General features: G+C 40.0%; 1 protein-coding gene across 9 annotated transcripts in view; it reads left to right on the top strand.

The window, feature by feature from the left end:
- LOC139456206 (ADP-ribose pyrophosphatase, mitochondrial-like) overlaps positions 1 to 19,412 on the top strand; it is a 78,064-nt gene that overhangs the window by 47,827 nt on the left and 10,825 nt on the right. For 6 of the 9 annotated variants that reach the window (XM_071237760.1, XM_071237762.1, XM_071237761.1 and 3 more), the window contains exons 2-7: positions 9,924 to 10,063; positions 14,684 to 14,913; positions 16,080 to 16,184; positions 16,695 to 16,781; positions 17,518 to 17,626; positions 18,877 to 19,023. In XM_071237760.1, the coding sequence (XP_071093861.1) occupies positions 9,924 to 10,063; positions 14,684 to 14,913; positions 16,080 to 16,184; positions 16,695 to 16,781; positions 17,518 to 17,626; positions 18,877 to 19,023 (818 nt within the window). The remainder of the gene's footprint in view (positions 1 to 9,923; positions 10,064 to 14,683; positions 14,914 to 16,079; positions 16,185 to 16,694; positions 16,782 to 17,517; positions 17,627 to 18,876; positions 19,024 to 19,412) is intronic. The other 3 variants (XM_071237766.1, XM_071237769.1, XM_071237767.1) reach the window with 1 other exon arrangement.

The following is a 19,412-nucleotide window of genomic DNA, read 5'->3' as shown; positions in this document are numbered from 1 at the left end:
TATCAAACATTTCTCATGTTCCAATTCTTTCTGTGCCAAAGACATTTTAGTCTCAGCATCCTTTTCGTTAGGACCGCCTCCGTGGTCTAATGGTAGAGCAGGGTTGATCCCCAGCTGTGTCATACCAAAAGACGTTAAAAGATGGTACTTGTTGTTACCCTGTCTGGTGCTCGGCATTAAGGGGCTTAAACAAGGACTGGTCGGCTCGGAGTCAGTATACTGTGTCTGAGTGGGGTATTCATGTTTAAAGGGGAAGTGTACACGCAAAAATCACTTTCTTTCTTTTTCTAAACAAAACGTAATTGTAGAATTAGTTAGTATCTGTGTTTGGAAATATACACTCATTTTTTTTCACAGTGAAAGTAGGAAGCTCACAATAGTGTGAAAGTGATATGCCGTTATGAGGCCTTCGTTTTACGACCGAAATAGGCCTGAGTTATCCCCCTTAGATTATGACGTAATTGGTGCCAATTCAACTGGGTCCCTGTCTATTCTCAACGCAAAAGATATCAAGGACCAGTTTGCGGTAAAACAACATGGTCTACGACACACTTCGGCGCAGTGGTGTCTCAGCATAACACAATTCTGGCTAGCATCTGAGATGCTAGAATCACAAAACTGTACCTACACCACGTGAAGCGGCTCTAACAAAGCATGATGACGTCATAATGTTTATCAATTGGCACCAATGACGTCATATTGCAAGGGGCATAAGCCATGGTGTTTTTGTTATGGAAATAGAACACTTGGTAAATGGGAAAAATATGAATCGTTTTAGTGCAAAAAATATGTTAATTAAATATGATGTTTTTATATTTTTGTCTATGACACTTCTATGTTAACACTTTTAATGTGGAAAAAGTACAAGAAAAAATGGTTCATTTCCGTGTGAACTTGCCCTTTAACTGCGGCATGATATCTCAGTGTGCTAGCACTATAAATCGGCATCACTCCGGACTAGTACAAGCAGACACACACACACACACGCATGCACGTCACTATATAAGTGCAATAATCTTGGACGCGGCGTTAAACCCCATTTCACCACCACCTCACCTTTACATTAGAATTTAGTGTAACTATATGGACTATCATTAGCGGAGCCTGTTAGACCGAACAGAATTTTATGAGACTCTGGCTTCGGACTTCTGATTCTGGGGGGCACAGGTGTCCTAGTCGTCTAAAGCGCCATGATTCGCTGTGCAGAGTTGCGTCCCTTGGGCACGCCAGAAACCTATGATTGTGGGTTGGAATCCCGGTTCGCCCCGATTATGTTTCTAGGTTTGTCAGCACCATACCCGTGCTCATGGGTTTCACCGAACTGGTAAACGTCTAAGACCTGCATCACTTTGGGCCTTCCTCTCACATTCAGCTGACACGCCGCGATATAACTGGAATACTGTTAAAAGCGGCGTTAAACCCAACTCACTCACTTTTCTGATTCTGAAGTCTCATAGTTATGATAACATGTACAGGCCTTTCATTGCGATCTGATAAATGCTCATACAAAATTCCTTTGTGCATAACCTATGATTATAAAAGCACTGTAAATGAAGCGTGGCCTGGTTGTAATTACTATCACCAAGTTGGTATATAGCACATCTCCTAAATGTTACCGATGAATACCAATGCCAGTAAGTGTAATAAGTGCCAATTTTCAAGCCATGGCATGATGAGCCATTCTTTGGTAATGGAGTAGACTAAGCGTTGGGTTCCCTGTGTTTAAAAAATGACCTGTTCCTTGTTATCTTATTAGAGGCCGCAACTGACAGTGTTGTATTGATCAGTGTAATTGCTAATAAGCTTTAACAAGGTAATTGCCCCTGCATTTTATATGAGAGTAGGAAATGGACAGCTATTTGCGATAGTGTGGTTTATTGCTGGTGCAGTGGTTTCTTCTGGGTTGCCATTGGATATAGCCCATGTCTGCTCCAGTTATTCCAAACACAAAGATCTATGATAGAACTAAGCAAGGGTTTCTCCACAAGAAGTATGTATTGTATAGCGCTTTGTTTTTCATGCTGAAAGGTCCATCAATGTCTTCACAGGAAGTTCTGATGAAGTCATTTTGCTTTGCTGCATGCTGTTCTTTGGCATAAGGAATGTATTTTTGTGTTCAGGCGTGCCAGTCATGAAGATGCTCAGGTGTGCCTAGTGGAATTATGTGTGTCTACACAATGAATACTTTTATCCATCATAACATCTTGGTGAATGTAGGGGCGGTAGGGTAGCCTAGTGGTTAAAGCGTTCGCTTGTCACGCGAAAAAAAACCCGGGTTCGATTCCCGACATGGGTACAATGTATTGCTGTTGCTGGAATATTGCTAAAAGAGGCGTAAAATCAAACTCACTCACTCACCCACTCACTCTTGGTGAATGTCATTTCATCAAGACTGGACAATAAGCACAGTGTTGCAGTTTACTGGTAATTACCAGTTTTTTACCGGTAAAATTAGGCTTGGACTGGTAATTCATGTGACTGCCAGTGCCTGTGGACCGGCAAATAAAGTACCTTATAAATCTTTGTTGTTGAACAAAACATCAGTGAATTCATATATGTACATTTTTCAAACAAAGTCAGCTTGTCCATTACCATCAGGGTTTCTCCCCTTGTCTATTTCTAGGTTATACATCCATTTGTAGTGACTACAGCTTCAAATATGAAAAAAAAACAAAGAGAAAATTGTGACAGAAGTTTGTGTGAATAACGTATACATCTAACTAAGTTACTTCAGAGATGACATCTTTGCACTGAACATGAAGATGAAAGAATTAAAACCAAATAATTTTCATTTGTTCTTTTATTTGTTGAAAGTTGGGACTGGCAAAAATTAGCTGTGATTGGTAATTTTTAGAGTTGCCATTCCACAAGGACTGGCAGTTTCAAAAGCCAGCGGGAACACTGAAGCAGTTGTGAATATGAAAGTTTGTGGCCTTCCTTTTTATTGACATAGATAACCTTTTCATCTCTGTATATACAAATGTGCTTTGGAATCATACCATGCTATGAACGTGTTCATTCTGGGTTAAAATAGATCCCCAGCAACCTATGCTGGTCGTAAGAGGCGACCAAATGGATCCGGCTCTGGGACTTTGTTGATAGTGTATCATCTACCAATGAAATGGCTATCTTAAAGTCGAAATTAACCAGTCAGAATGCAGCTTTCTCGAGCTGACATGTATCAACCAAGTCAGCAAGCCTGACTACCCGATCACCTTAGTCTCCTCCTATGACAAGCATAGTCGCCTTTTACGGCAAGTATGGCTTGCTGAAAACCTATTCTACCCCGGATCTTCACGGGTAGAATCCCCTTGCGATGGGTGGGTATCAGGGTTAGAAACTAAAAGTTTTTGTCCACTAGTCCTTATAATGAAATAGCAAAACACTTAAAAATGGCATATTTCTACTAGTCCTTAGGATACCTTTACTATTGGGCAGTTTGGCAAGGATTCCGGGACTAGTGCCAATTTCTAACTCTGGGGTATGTTGTGAGCAACTCTCGCCGGGGCATAGTGACACAGGACAGCTGGTCGTATTTCAGCATCACAACAGATGAACATTGATATAATTGCACATTGAGGCTGGCCCTATGTTTCATAATGAGTTCGATATATGTGAATCATAATGTAGCCAACAACTGCTTTTTTATGAATAGAGATGTGTGACTACCCAATACTTTTGTAATGAAATATTGATGGATGATAACTATTTGTTGCAAAACAGACCCGAAGTCCTTCAAATGTATTGGTTTTTATTAACAAAGGCACTGAGTGAGTTGTTTGACATGGTCAGACAGTTAGAACTGATATTTAGGTTATGAACTTGTGACAACGTCTACGAATAAATCAAGAGTATAGACCTAATAGGCCACATGTTATTTGAATGGATGTGGTAGCTACAGTATATACGTAGTGATGTCAGACCATATTTCTTTTGAAATTTGATTTTGGTTTCCACAAACTACCAAATATGAAAAACAAAAAAGTGTTTTTCCGCAGACCAGAAATGTTTAAAATTTTAACTCATTTACTGTTGCTGTCAATATAAATAATTTTGTTTAAAATGCTTCAGATTTTCTAAACGAGTTATGATGAATTGTGGATCTGTGTCTATAAGTTATCAAGCTCCTCACAGCAATGACCCATCCGTGGAGCTCTCCATACTATTTGTAATTATTACCACTAGAATCTGTATTTCTGGTTATGAATGAGATGCTGGGAGAGTCATGTGAGACAACTAGTGACGTCGCTGCTGCTGCTGCAGAAGCAGGAGAGGGTGTTGTTTCTTATTGATTTTGTTGGATAATTTATTGAATGCAATGAAATTGTTATATTTATAGAATGTAATAAAAATGTAATTAAAATGTTAATAATAACCTTTCTACTAGCTTAGATTTTATTGTCATGCTCAGTCATTTTAGTTGTCACATGACAGATGTTTTCTAGTGGTATCTACTTTTATGCTATGTCTGTTTATAAAACATCTGTGACAAGGTAATAACAGAGGATGTGATACCAATCTGTATTCCACACAGCCCACAGAACCTGACAGCGGTAGAAACCCACTAGTCCTTATAATGATAACATATAGCAAAACCCTTAAAAGGGCAATTTTCCACTTGTCCTTAGGATGCCTTAACTATTGGGCATATGGCATGGGCTATAGGACTAATGCCAATTTCTACATGTTCATGTGCAGACCACAACAGCTAGAGTTTAAGAAATACAGTTGTTACCATGGTAACTAACAGTACATGCTAATATACATATACATCCCATTGTTTTTAAAAACAGGGCGAGACTCTTTTTGTTGTACTTTCAGTTTTTCTCAACCAAATGTGGTTAAAACAAGAAAAAAGATTTAAAAAACAATGATTCCTTTTGCCATGTTGGTCAAAGTGATATGAGATCATCAGATTTTAAGGGACTACCTGTCGGCTCAGTGACCCATATCCAGTAACAAGAGGGTTCAGGAATGTTAAAAATAGAACAAGCTGACCTATGATACTCTGACATTGAAGGTCAGCTGTCCCACTCTCCACCAGGCCCCCCCCCCACAATCTCATCACTGTCATAGCCGTTCAGACCACACCCTCTCAAGGTAGCCCGGTGCATGTATGACTGACACAATGAAACTTCATCTGTAAGGACACAGTAAACTAATTGTTAGATTTTCATAACCAAAATAATTTTTCAATGCCATAAAGGAGGCATTTTATGCTGTATCATATAATGAATTGAGTCACTGATAATCCAATCCAGCAGTAGAAGCTTACATTTTTAGTCCACTAGTCCTTAAGATGATAACATATAGCAAAACAAATATTTCTACTAGTCCTTATGATACCTTAACTATTGGACAACAGGACTAGTGCCAATTTCTAAGGACGCAGCTGATAAACTTGGTAACATGACACGATAAATATAGCAGGAACTACTTTCAGTAGGCTCTGTACACCGATGTGGTGTTTACTTGCTTAGATTGCGATAAAAATTATCATGAGGCGATCCCTTTTATGCTGTCATTACCTACATCAACTTAAAACCTCCTCTTCACACAAGCTTTTGTATGTTTCACCTGTATTTTCATTTGTTTTCCTGAGCAGCTGTATTTATCTGAAAGTCTAGGCACAAAACATGTGCATTATTGCAGTGTTAGAAATTGGCATAGTCCAATAGTCCTTGACAAACAGACAAATACCGTATTCGACGAAATAAGCGCCCACAGTGATATTTTCTGAGATATTGGCTAGTGAACCATCACAATTAGCACCTCTTCCGATTGATCAATGTACACAAGACTTATTTATTCGCGAATAATACACACTCGTCTGTTATATGCACCCTTAATTATGGGCAATTAAATTCTGGAAAAATATATCTCGTACATAAACATTTCAGACTGTCATAAACCATGAAATTTATCTTTCAACTTTTTTTTACCAAAATAATATTCTAATAAGAGCCCCCTGTTCCTAATTTTGAGAGCGCCCTGGACGCTTATTACGTCGAATATGGTAGTATATTTTGACCTAAGAACTAGCATCCCTGTCACTCCCAGTATGCAGTAATTTCAGACTATTTGATAAAAATGTAAGCAATAGGAAGTCCCATGGGGTCTCACCAGAGGGGGTCGGCGGACGTGGTGGCGTGGCTTCCTCCACTCACATAACCCACATTTCAGGCCGGGGCTGAAGTTGTAAGGAGATGTTTGGACAGGTTAGTGTTCAGCTGACTGGTCAACATGATCAACACAGTTCTCGATAACTATAAACACAAGAGGATCTGCAGGCCCACGACATGTGGGGCGTATAGTTGAGTGCTTTTCTTTTTGATGGTGGTGACAGGTGGATAATCCTGTGGATAAGGGTTTGCTTGTCGGGCTCATGAACCAGGTTCAATTCGAAACCATAAAATTAAACAGGAGGGAATATATGCTGGACGTTTTGTGATGTATGGTTGAGCAGTCTGTGCCAGAAACTTTGTGTCAAACAGCCCATTTTAGTTAAAGTAGACTTTAGTGTTATTATAGGGGCAGTGGGGTAGCCTAGTGGTTTAGGCCTTCACTAGTCACGACGAAGACCTGGGTTCAATCCCCACATGGGTACAATGTGTGAAGCCCGTTTCTGGTGTGCCCCGCCATGATATTGCTGGAATGTTGCTAAAAGCAGCCCAAAGCCGTACTCTCTAGTGTTACTGTATGGATTATTATTAGCTGAGCTTTCCAGACAGATATTACTACTAGACTCGGTGACCAGTGAAGACCCGGGGCAGAATAGGTCTTCAGCAACCCATGCTTGCCATAAAGGCGACTATCCTTGTCGTAAGAGGCGATTAACGGGATCGGGTGGTCAGGTTCGCTGACTTGGTTGATGCATGTCATCACATCCCATTTGCATGGATCGATGCTCATTATGCCAATCACTGGATTGTCTGGTCCAGACTCGATTATTTACAGACCGCCGTCATATAACTGGAATAATGGTGAGTGTGGCGTTAAACCAACGAACAAACTAGACTCGAGCTGAAAACTAGTGACTGAAGTGGTCATTTTATCAAATATTTAAGTTATCAGGGCAGGTAGAATTGTGGGCTTTTTAGGGAGCGCCTTTATATATAATCACTGTCAGGGCTTGTAAATGTTTAGAGTTAAATTTCATACATGAAAATGATCATATCAACAAATCTGAAATAAAATGTGTCTGGTACTCCACTAATAATGTCTTGCTAAAATGTTTGAATGTTTCAATATTGTGTTTTAATACAATAATTAAGCAAAATATGTAATATGAAACCAAGATGAAGATTCTTTATTCCTGCTATGACAACAGTTATTTTATTTTGTTTTTTGAAAATACCAGAAACAATGATGCATTGTGTATTGTTAACTGAATCCCCGGTAGAGCAAAGATCAAACTTATGTCACAATGACTATATCAGATTTACAATCACGGTGATGTATGACAGAGTTTCTGCTCTATTGACTTCATGTAGATTGAAAGTAGTTATATTTTTCCAGTTTTGAACTGAAAAACATGCTATTGTATCCAAGAAGTACCCCGAACATATGGAATACACAAAGAAAAGCATCAAATTATCAATGTAAATAACATGTGATGTCAGTAAATATGTCAGCTTAAAATAATATGTGTCACATTGCAACGTTTTGAAGTTCGTTGGATGTTGGTTGGTTGGTTGTTTAACACCGCATTCAGCAATATTCCAGCTAGTTATATGATGGTGGCCTGTAAATAATCGTGTCTGGACCAGACAATACAGTGATTGATATCATGAACATCGATCCACGCAATTGGGATCGATGTCATGCATCAACCAAGGTAGCGAGCCTGACCACCCGATCCTGTAAGTCCCCTCTTACAACAAGCATAGTCACCTTTTAGAACTATTCTAGCCCGGATCTTCACGGGTCACAGTTTGAAGCACTGGTACTACACTTACCACACTCACTATATTTGGTCATTCTATAAAAGATCAGAACGAAGCTGTTATAATATTGTGAAAAATAAAAAAGGAAGAAATATTTTTGTATTGATGTAATGACACGTTCAATTTAGTTTAAATATGTTTATGTATGACAGTCAGCAATTTTAACTGTAAGCCACAGGAATAGCCGTGATAACATTAAATACCGTTTTCAACGTAATAAGTGCCCACAGCGATATTTGCTAACATATTGGCTTGTGAACAATCCCAATTAGCACCCCTTCCGATTGATCAATGTGCACAAGACTTATTTATTCGCGTATAATACGCACTCATCTGTTATATGCACCCTTAATTATGGGCAATTAAATTCTGGAAAAATATATCTGTCGTTTATGAACATTTCATATAAACCACAAAATGTATCCTTTAACCATGTTAACTCTGTTTGTTTCACCAAAATAATATTCTAATAAGAGCCCCCTATTCCTAATTTTGAGAGCGCCCTGGGCGCTTATTACGTTGAATACGGTATGTCCTCATTTCAGTCATATATTAATAATGCCTGTTGGCCAGCCTGTGTTAGATGTCGGTTTTCTATATCACTGCTTATATGGTGATATTCCGAATCAGCTGATTGATGATGAAGTTAAAACCCAACGTGGTGAAGGCTATGATGTGAATAAATATCAGCTGATTACCAATATTCCCATAAATAGAGGATGTTATATGAGTGTTCATGTCATTCGGGAAATACCGGAATTTAGACACGAGTGTTGTAAACATAGTGTGACATGAACACGAATATTATGTTCTATATATTACAGAAGAAGATCTCTACAGAGACAAATTTTAGTGTTGCAAGTCGCAACAGCGACGGAACCACAATTTGCCGAATGATGTCATTCCGACCTCATGTCACAATAAGATTCAAATGACGTCAACAATGACGTCCGGAAGACGAAAACAATACGCTGTTGAACAGCGGTAGAAACTAACATTTTAGTCCACTAGTCCTTATAATGAAATAGCAAAACACTTAAAAATGGCATATTTCTACTAGTCCTTATGATACCTTAACTACTGGGCAGTTTGGCAAGGACATCAGGACTAGTGCCAATGTCGAACACTGCTGTTGTTTCCTGACCATATATAACCCTGGGGCACATATGATTTTTATGAACCCAGGGATGTTTGCCCTCGTAGGTAATAAATAACAAATATGCAACATGTTGGTGGATTAAGCAAGAACTATGTCCATGTATACCAGATAAACACTTCAACAATCAAACCAAACATGCACCAGATGATGTTGATGTCCACAGATATATCAATAAATTGCGAGCCAGAGCATTTGATTGGTTAACCAAGCTATTTATTTCGCAATAATGTTGCCATAAACCGATAAAAATAATTAGGCCATACCCTGAATCTGATAATAAAATGGCTATGGTTGCATTATTGTGCTGAACAATGTCGTACTGTTGTCTACAGTTAATGATTAACGAAGCCTGTGAAATTATTATTCTTACATATATTTATAAGAAATGACAAGTATGCTTTTGCATAAAATATATTGAAGTCTATTCTTGATTGAACATGGTGCAATGTACAAGGATTTCATAATTATTTTAACTTCAGTCCAGCTTTTCCCAGACCCGTGAAGATTCCGGGGTAGAATAGATCTTCAGCAACCCATGCTTGCCGTAAAGGGTGACTATGCTTGTCGTAAAAGGCGACTAACGGGATCGGGTGGTCAGGCTCGCTGACTTGGTTGATGCATGTCATCGATCCCAATTGCGTGGATCGATGCTCATGATATTAATCACTGGATTGTCTGGTCCAGACTCGATTATTTACAGACCGCCGTCATATAGCTGGAATATTGCTGAGTGCGGCGTTAAACAACAAACCAACCAACCAACCAACCAACCAACCAGCTTTTCCCAGCTTATGGTAGATAATGCCTGTATATTTCAGAGGAGCTCAATACCTTGCGACAGTTTAATCAGTGTACTTTGATGGTATGGGTGTGTGGAGTGCTGCTAGCCGCGCCAGCTCTCATCTTCTTGTATTACCCAAGTCTAGTGCGTTCCAAAGTTAACTATCTCAATATCAAGGTTTGTATACTGCATGAACTTATTTTCATCTCTGGTGTTTGAGTCTTTTTGGTGTTATTTTTTCAATTAGTATTTTCATAACAGTTTTTTAAATCTGCATGTTTGATTTTCTCCTGTGTTTTTTACATTAGGCCACAACAGCATAGGTCTGTAAGGCCACAATAAATTAATTAGATCTTCGTCAAATGGTGGAGGCAGTTTATTTTTTTATATTTTGTTTTTTTATTAAACTGTTCAAAGTGTCTCTTAGATGATGGAGGCAGGCTGTTTGGTGAGTTAGTGAGTGAGTTAATATTTAACGTCACATCGGAATATTTCAGCAATAACGTGACGAGACAAAATTTGACATTGATAACATATATTTAAACTGTATAAATTCTGTCGCCAAAGGACAGGCTGTATGATGGGGAGGCAGGCAGGGATAAAAACCCAGATAATAAATTTATTCTGTCCTAACAGTTCTCTGAAATATATTATCTGATTATTGAAACTCTTGACATCATGATACAGGAGTAAGATCATGTATCAATACTATGAGTTACATATGTCGCTAGAGTACAGGGTACTGTTGTACGAAACAACCTTATCACTACGACAGTCGTAAGTCTATGTTAAGGTATGGGAGTCACGATCACCTTAGCGCTAAGATCACTTTGTACAATGTCACCTAGGGCCTGTTCCACAAAGCAATCTTAGCACTAAGTCGATCGTAACTACCATTGTTTAACATAGGCCAAAGACAATCGTAGCGCTAAGTCGATCGTAACTACCATTCTTTAACATAGGCCAAAGACAATCGTAGCGCTAAGTCGATCGTAACTACCATTCTTTAACATAGGCCAAAGACAAACGTAGCGCTAAGTCGATCGTAACTACCATTCTTTACATAGGCCAAAGACAATCGTAGCGCTAAGTCGATTGTAACTACCATTCTATAACATAGGCCAAAGACAATCATAGCGCTAAGATCGCTTTGTGGAACGGATCCGAGGATGTTAGTAGGTGAATGGTCTTGCATGCTGTGTCAGAACATTGAGGGGTGTACCGGGTACAGTAATATTCAGCTTGTTGAATCCCCAACACCCCTAGTGACACACGGAATGGATTTATCATTACCAGTACTTGTTCACAAGTACAGGAACTTTATTTGGTGAAATATGTCTGTGTGCTAATATTGGATCAACCTACCCCTGGACCCTGTTTGATGTTGACAAGGTCATGATAAACAGATGGAACTCTATGACATCTTGATGTCCGTTCGATGTATGGGTTTCTACAAGACAGCCACTGGCCAGTCAGATAGGTGGATTTTATGATGAGTAATGATCAGTGTCTGAAATAACTGCCTGCCCGCCTGCCCGCCTGCCCGTGGCTGGTGACTTTTCTAACGGGCTACAGGAAATTTTCCTCCACCTGCCCGACTGTCTTGCAGATAAATTTTAGCCTACTTACATATTCAGTTTTATTTTAACTTCTTGTTGATTCTGAAGTAATTGTTTGCATTATTTCCACTGAATCAAGACGTGATTCGTCTTTTATTTTTCATGATTTTCGGTATTTATGATCTCTGAATGCGTGCAGGTAACTTTGAAGATGGGCAGGCAACATTTATGGTCACCCGATTGTCTTGTTGGGTTTTAAGATTATTTCAAACATTGGTAATGATAAATGTCCGGTTCATATATTGAATCACATATCCAACTGCGACCTTGACAAAATGTATGGTTAAAGTACCATGACAAATTGATCACTGCCTTTACAGATTCTGGTCGCATGTCAGTAAAGTTTGGTTTTGGATGCTATTAGTTTGAATTGTTTTTTACATTATTTTGCAGATGATACAATATATCTTATTGTATTGTCCTGTTTAGCATCTGTTTCTGCTGGCTTTCACTGCATCAATATATCAGTTTGTTGTAGCCATGTGTGGATCTTGTTTCATTGCATTAATAATGATGTGAAAATTGATAGTGATTATTTGGAGTCTTAAGTGACTGAATTAAGGTGATGCGTGGTATTGTTGAACTGTGGAGATATTTTCTTTGATTCATAGCAGGAGTGAGTGAGTGAGTGAGTGAGTGAGTATGGTTTTACACTGCTTCAGCAACACAAAATGGAGTCAGCTGTTGTGGAGTTAAAGAACTCTTTGTGTGAATGTGGATTTTGATATGTTTGGGATAGGCAGTTTGTGGATCCACCATTGTTATTTAGCAAGGAATTTCATCAGAGATTTATTGATATAGATATCCAAACCTATTTTGAAACATGTTGTGTTTATTCTAGTCTAGATTTTTTTCTGAAATATTAAGTCATATATTGTATTTCTCTTTTTATTTTACTACAGTTTCACACTGTTTTGTAATCTGTAATGTGCTGAAAACTATGGAGAGTTTTATATTATGCTGGGTAGTTGTTTTGATTTCAGTGTATATGATTGTATTCATGTATCTCATGCTTAATAGTATATAATTATGATAATAGAGTTATATTAATGTGTGTAGCATCATTTTGACTGATTTGAATATTGTGAGGTCAGCTGATGGAAGGAATGTGTGTTGTATGCTATAAAAGCTGTAGTCATATTAATGATGATGTATATACATATCTCACCATCTCTTTGTTTTGACTTACCTCGTACCAGGCGCACCACTACACAATTTTATGGGAAGATCCGGGTAGAATAGGTCTTCAGCAACCCATGCTTGCCGTAAAAGGCGACTATGCTTGTTGTAAGAGGCGACTCGCTGACTTGGTTGATGCATGTCATCGTATCCCAATTGCATCGATCAATGCTCATGATGTCAATCACTGGATTGTCTGGTCCAGACTCGATTATTTACTAACTGCCTTTATGTAGCTGGAATATTGCTGAGTGCGGCGTTAAACAACAAACAAACACAATTTTATGTAGCGTGGCCCCTTTACAAAATAATGAACTCGAACTTGGTATAGGCCCCAAACTTGCTTGTTAAAGGCCACTAAATGGACCGGGGTTGTCAGGCTCAGTTAATGGGTTGATGCATGTCATCATATTCCAATTGTTTGGATTGATGCTCATGACATTTATCACTGGGTTGTCTGGACCACACTCGATTACTTACAGATTCCCGTCATATAGCTGGTATAATGCTGAATGCGGTGTTAAACAACAAACAAACAAATAAATCTGGGACAAGCTAGTGAACTTCATATTTTTCCTGACCCTGTCATTTGCCATATCTGGATTTGTAGACACAGTAATGAAGACACGATACTGCATGCTTGGTGAAGGATCCATATGGCTCGAATCAACTGATTGCATGTTTTGTTGAGAATCATTCTATTTAATTAGTTTTGCTATGAATACCGGTACTTGTTGCCATAGTTGTTGAATATCTGTTACTGTATCTGCATGATGTTACAACTGTTAAACGTTCATCAAATAATCATGTGGCAGCCCACTGAAGCCGTTGATACAGTGTGTGTTTGAGAGAATGTTTTAGTGTCAAATGTTTGCGATTGTTTTATCAGTCGCCAGTCTGCCTGGCCTAGATTTATTTAAGTACAGGCCCTGCTGATATTGAGGGAATATTGTGACTTGTGGAAAAGTGCATTCACTAACATTTGTGATCTCTTGGGTAGGTTTTCTGATTGGAATAACTTTGGTTACGTGACAAATCTTAGGTCAAGGTCACCTAAAGGGAATCGTAAGTCAGTTGAAGTTTAATGTCGCTATCAGCATCGTTGTTTTGCCATATAATTACAGATAGTTAGGGAAACTGTTTTGTAAGATGGAGAGAGGTGTTGGTTGTTTTGTAAGATGGAGAGAGGTGATGGTTGTTTTGTAAGATGGTGAGAGGTGATGGTTGTTTTGTAAAATGGTGAGAGGTGATGGTTGTTTTGTAAGATGGAGAGAGGTGTTGGTTGTTTTGTAAAATGGTGAGAGGTGATGGTTGTTTTGTAAGATGGAGAGAGGTGTTGGTTGTTTTGTAAAATGGTGAGGGGTGATGGTTGTTTTGTAAGATGGAGAGGGGTGTTGATTGTTTTGTAAAATGGTGAGGGGTGATGGTTGTTTTGTAAGATGGAGAGAGGTGTTGATTGTTTGATAAAATGGTGACAGGTGTTGTTGTTTTGTAAGATGGTGAGAGGTGTTGGTTGTTTTGTAAAATGGTGAGAGGTGATGATTGTTTTGTAAGATGGAGAGGGGTGTTGGTTGTTTTGTAAAATGGTGAGAGGTGATGGTTGTTTTGTAAGATGGAGAGGGGTGTTGATTATTTTGTAAAATGGTGACAGGTGTTGTTGTTTTGTAAGATGGTGAGAGGTGTTGGTTGTTTTGTAAAATGGTAAGAGGTGATGGTTGTTTTGTAAGATGGAGAGAGGTGTTGGTTGTTTTGTAAGATGGAGAGAGGTGTTGATTGTTTTTGAGAGACGTCAGAAAAAAAGGTCCCTGCCATGACCAATCTGCCCTTGGTACACTTTAAGTGTATATTTCACCATTTCTATATATGCTATTCCAGTAAGGAGCAAATGTAGGGAGGCATGAGCATGGATATAACAGCTAATTGATAGAAAAGAAAAGAATCTTTCACCATCATTTAATAATGATAATTATCATATTTAATAATATTTCTTATTTTTCAGCTAACTGGGTTTCTAGGGGGCGGTGCCTCTCGGCAAAGTATAAGAATCCTAACTATGAGTATTCACTATAAAGCTCGCATTGAGACATATCCTCGGACAAAGGATGTCAAACGGTTCCCAGTTCCAGATGACAAGGTGCCATGGAGTGCCGAGTTTGCTGTCTATGAACCAGTAGACTACACATCTCCCAAAGTTTTAGAAAAACCAGTTTGGGCAGATCCTGATATTAGGTGAGTAGACATGGTTCCAATTTGCTGTTTGTTTGTTTGTTGTTTATTGCCACACTCCGCAATATTCCAGCTAAATGATGACAGTTTGTAAATAATCGAGTCTGGACCAAAAAATCCACTGATTGACAACATGAGCATCAATCCAGGCAATTGGGATCAATGACATGCATCAACGGAGTCATCGAGCCAGACCACCCGAAGTTAGTCTAGTTATAATTAAATATTTATTTATTATATGATTTAGGTGATTTAGAGATAGGTGATCTGTTGTCTACTCACTCAATGTCCTCCCTCCTGTTTCGGAAGAGTGGGTAGCCTAGTGGTTACAGCGTTCGCTCATCACACCAAGGGTTGGGTTTGGTTCCTCACGTGGGTACAATGTATGAAACCCATTACTGTGTCCCCCACCGTGACATTGCAGGAATGTTGATGAAAGCAGCATTGAACCCAACTCACTCACTCACTCACCCACTCACTCACTCAATCACCCCCATCCACCCACTCACCAACCCACCCACCCACTCACTCACTCACTCACTCACTCACACACCAACCCGTCCACCCACCAACCCACCCGCACCCCCACTCACTCACTCACTCACTCACACACCAACCCACCAACCCACCCGCACCCCCACTCACTCACTCACTCACTCACACACCAACCCGTCCACCCACCAACCCACCCGCACCCCCACTCACTCACTCACTCACACACCAACCCCTCCACCCACCAACCCACCCGCACCCCCACTCACTCACTCACTCACTCACACACCAACCCCTCCACCCACCAACCCACCCGCACCCCCACTCACTCACTCACTCACTCACACACCAACCCGTCCACCCACCAACCCACCCGCACCCCCACTCACTCACTCACTCACTCACTCACTCACACACCAACCCGTCCACCCACCAACCCACCCGCACCCCCACTCACTCACTCACTCACTCACACACCAACCCCTCCACCCACCAACCCACCCGCACCCCCACTCACTCACTCACTCACTCACACACCAACCCGTCCACCCACCAACCCACCCGCACCCCCACTCACTCCACTCACTCACTCACACACCAACCCGTCCACCCACCAACCCACCCGCACCCCCACTCACTCACTCACTCACTCACTCACTCACTCACTCCTATTTCAGACACACCGATGCAGTTATAGGGCAGCCCAAATGGAACAGTTTAGATGGAGTAATAAACAGGAGAAGCCATTTAGGAAATTACGAAGTCATAGACAAAGTTCCAAGGTGAGTGACATTTTTAAGGGTCTTGCTCTATGTTATCATTCAGATCATGCCATTCAGAAATTGGCACTAATCATGTAGTCCTTGCCAAACTACCCAATAGAAAAGAAATTTGCCATTTTTAGTTTTTTTTCTATATGTTATCATTATAAGGACTAGTGGACTGAAACTGTTAGTTTCTACCGGTCATAACAAGGACTAGTGGACTAAAACTGTAAATTTCTACCGCTGATCGAGGTATTTTCAGAGTCAGACAGTATGCTTCAATCCTGCAGCAAATGTTGGCAAAGAATTCCAAATTGGGATTAAAGATACACAAGTTCACATTCTAAAAATCTTTAACTTATATTTTTTACCTTCATTTTTATTGCATTGAGTGCAATGTTGTATTCCTCTGAATAAAAAAACTTAAGAAATTGCAGTTTGGGACAATTTTTTTAACACAGTTCAGCATCCTAGATGTTTTTGTTCATGCAGCCCCCTGTGTAATGTACCGGTATATATGTCATTCAGGAACCCAGTGGGTCGCACAGGGCTCCGTGGGCGAGGCTGTCTCGGAAGATGGGGTCCAAATCATGCAGCAGATCCCATAGTAACAAGGTAATACATGCAGTTAGTTCAACCCACTGAGGGGGGGGGCACGGGTGGCCCAGTCGTCTAAGGCGCCGCGATTAGCTGTGCAGAGTTGCGTCCCTTGGGCACGCCAGAAACCTATGATTGTGGGTTCGTATCCCGGTTCTCCCCGATTATGTTTCTAGGTTTGTCAGCACCATACCCGTGCTCGTGGGTTTTACCAAAGTTGTAAACATCTGAGACCTGCATCACTTTGGGCTTTCCTCCCACAGTAAGCTGACACGCCGTGATATAACTGGAATACTGTTAAAAGCGGCGTTAAACCCAACTCACTCACTCACTCACACTCAACCAACTGAGGGCTCTATTCCACCCGCAGGATTTCCAGACTAGATCCTCGCTACCCAGGCTTGATGTAAGACGGGAACCGAGATGGATGGTTACAATGTGTGTCATCGTGAGTTGGAATTGGTCTTCAGCAACTCATGCTTGTTGTAAGAGGCGATTAAAGGATCAGGTGGTGATTTGGTTGCTGCATGGCATCATTAAACATGATAGTTATGTTCTTGTACAGTGCATGTATTTCCAAAACTCAGCTGTTCTCTGGTTGCTGGTTCAACATGACCTGGTGTTAATACCTCTGATCTGAGGTATTAGGCAAAGTCAAAACTATTTCAAATGCTCATCACTGATCAAACTATGGACCCAATTGACATATTTCTGTGGCAAGGGTAAGCATGTTAAAGGTATGTCTCTTTTTCAGATGGAAGAGGAATACAACAGGAGAAGTAGTTAAAGCTAAATCCGGCAGTCCTATCCTTCAGTTTATAGCAGTGCAGAGACAGGACAATAAGGAGTGGGCGTTGCCAGGGGTAGGTAGTAGACAATGAGGAATAAGGAGAGGGCACTGCCAGGAATATATTGTAGACAATAAGGAGTGGGCGCCGCCAGGAATGTGTTGTAGACAATAAGGAGTGGGCGCTGCCAGGAATGTGTTGTAGACAATAAGGAGTGGGCGCTGCCAGGAATGTGTTGTAGACAATAAGGAGTGGGCGCTGCCAGGAATGTGTTGTAGACAATAAGGAGTGGGCGCTGCCAGGAATGTGTTGTAGACAAAAACAAACAGTGTGAAACTTTGTTAAAAATGGCACAAAATTGGCAGTCACACCAATTTTGATTGAAGTCATTCACACCCCACTTTTGTTGTCAGCTATCTTAAATCTTACAATAGAGATCATTCAAACACTTGCAGCAAGAAAATATTTGACGGCAGCATATTGTTTACTATTTGTCACCAAATATATATCCTTTTTCTGATCAAAATAGTATGCAATGTGTGCGACTGGTCTCATGTTTACAATAAGGTTTGACTCCTCATGGCTTGTGTTGTTTTGTAAGGTCATGCATATTATAAGATAATGAGGTTTCCATGTAGGGACAGAGTTTTAGGGGAGGTGGGATTACAGACTTTTTACCAAAAAATTCAGGTTGTAAGTCTTAAAAAAAAAAAAAATCAAATTTCTTAAAAGTTTTTTATTTCATCAAAATGTCAAGTAGCTAATGAAAAAAATGTTTTAAGGTATATTTTCAACAGGTTTTAATAATAGTATTTTAGATGATTTTCTTAGTTTGACAGCAGCAGTAAATAAACAGAATAAAAATTCCACTGGTTTTCATTTTACTCACATTTTGGAAGTTGGCGGATTAGTAAACCAAATAAAAAAATAAAAATAAGTCTGGCCTTATTTGTAAGAAGATTATTCAAGAACATGTACAGAAGACACTAAAAATGAATCTTTGAACTTTTGCTGTGAACACAGACCCGTGAAGATTCCGGGGTAGAATAGGTCTTCAGCAACCAATGCTTGCCGTAAAAGGCGACTATGCTTGTCGTAAAAGGCGACTAACGGGATCGGGTGGTCAGGCTCGCTGAATTGGTTGATGCATGTCATCGGTCCCAATTGCTTGGATTGATGTTCATGATGTCAATCATTGGATTGTCTGGTCCAGACTCGAATATTTACAGACCGCCGTCATATAGCTGGAAGTTTGCTGAGTGCGGCGTTAAACAACAAACCAACCAATGTTGTGAAGACATGTTATTCCAATGCTTGGTTTGCAGGGTATGGTTGATGCAGGAGAGGTGGTGTCTGTCACACTGAAGAGGGAGTTTGGGGAGGAGGCGTTGAACTCACTCATGGCCACAGATGATGAGAAGAGACAAATTAGGCAGTCAATAAGCGATTTATTCGACCGAGGTGGAGCAGAGGTGAATAAACAGTCATGTCGCCTAGATTCAGTTTTAAATGATCACAATGGCTGGTCATTGCTAGTATTAAGTTCCCCACAAATGGGTAGCTCATTCTTGATGTCCCTTTCTATCTGTCTCAATAAGATCATGCGTTTATTCCGGTGTGATACCTCATGAGGACGTCTCCACAGGAGGTTGTCAGGTGAACCCTGATGTCAGCTTTCTAGTGGAAATTTAACAAATACAGTCAAGTCCTGTTAATCCGACATAGTTAGTTGCATATGATTATGTCAAAATTAAGTAGTATCAACATTTGTGATCGAAAATCGGACATCTTCACGATAGGTAACGATACAAACACGTTATAATAAATGAAGCATGTGATTAATCCTATTTTCTTTATTTAA

Source organism: Haliotis cracherodii, unplaced genomic scaffold (genome assembly GCF_022045235.1).
Source record: "Haliotis cracherodii isolate W230 unplaced genomic scaffold, xgHalCrac1.p SCAF_11, whole genome shotgun sequence".
Lineage (NCBI taxonomy): Eukaryota > Metazoa > Mollusca > Gastropoda > Lepetellida > Haliotidae > Haliotis > Haliotis cracherodii.
This window is presented reverse-complemented; position numbering and strand designations above follow the sequence as displayed.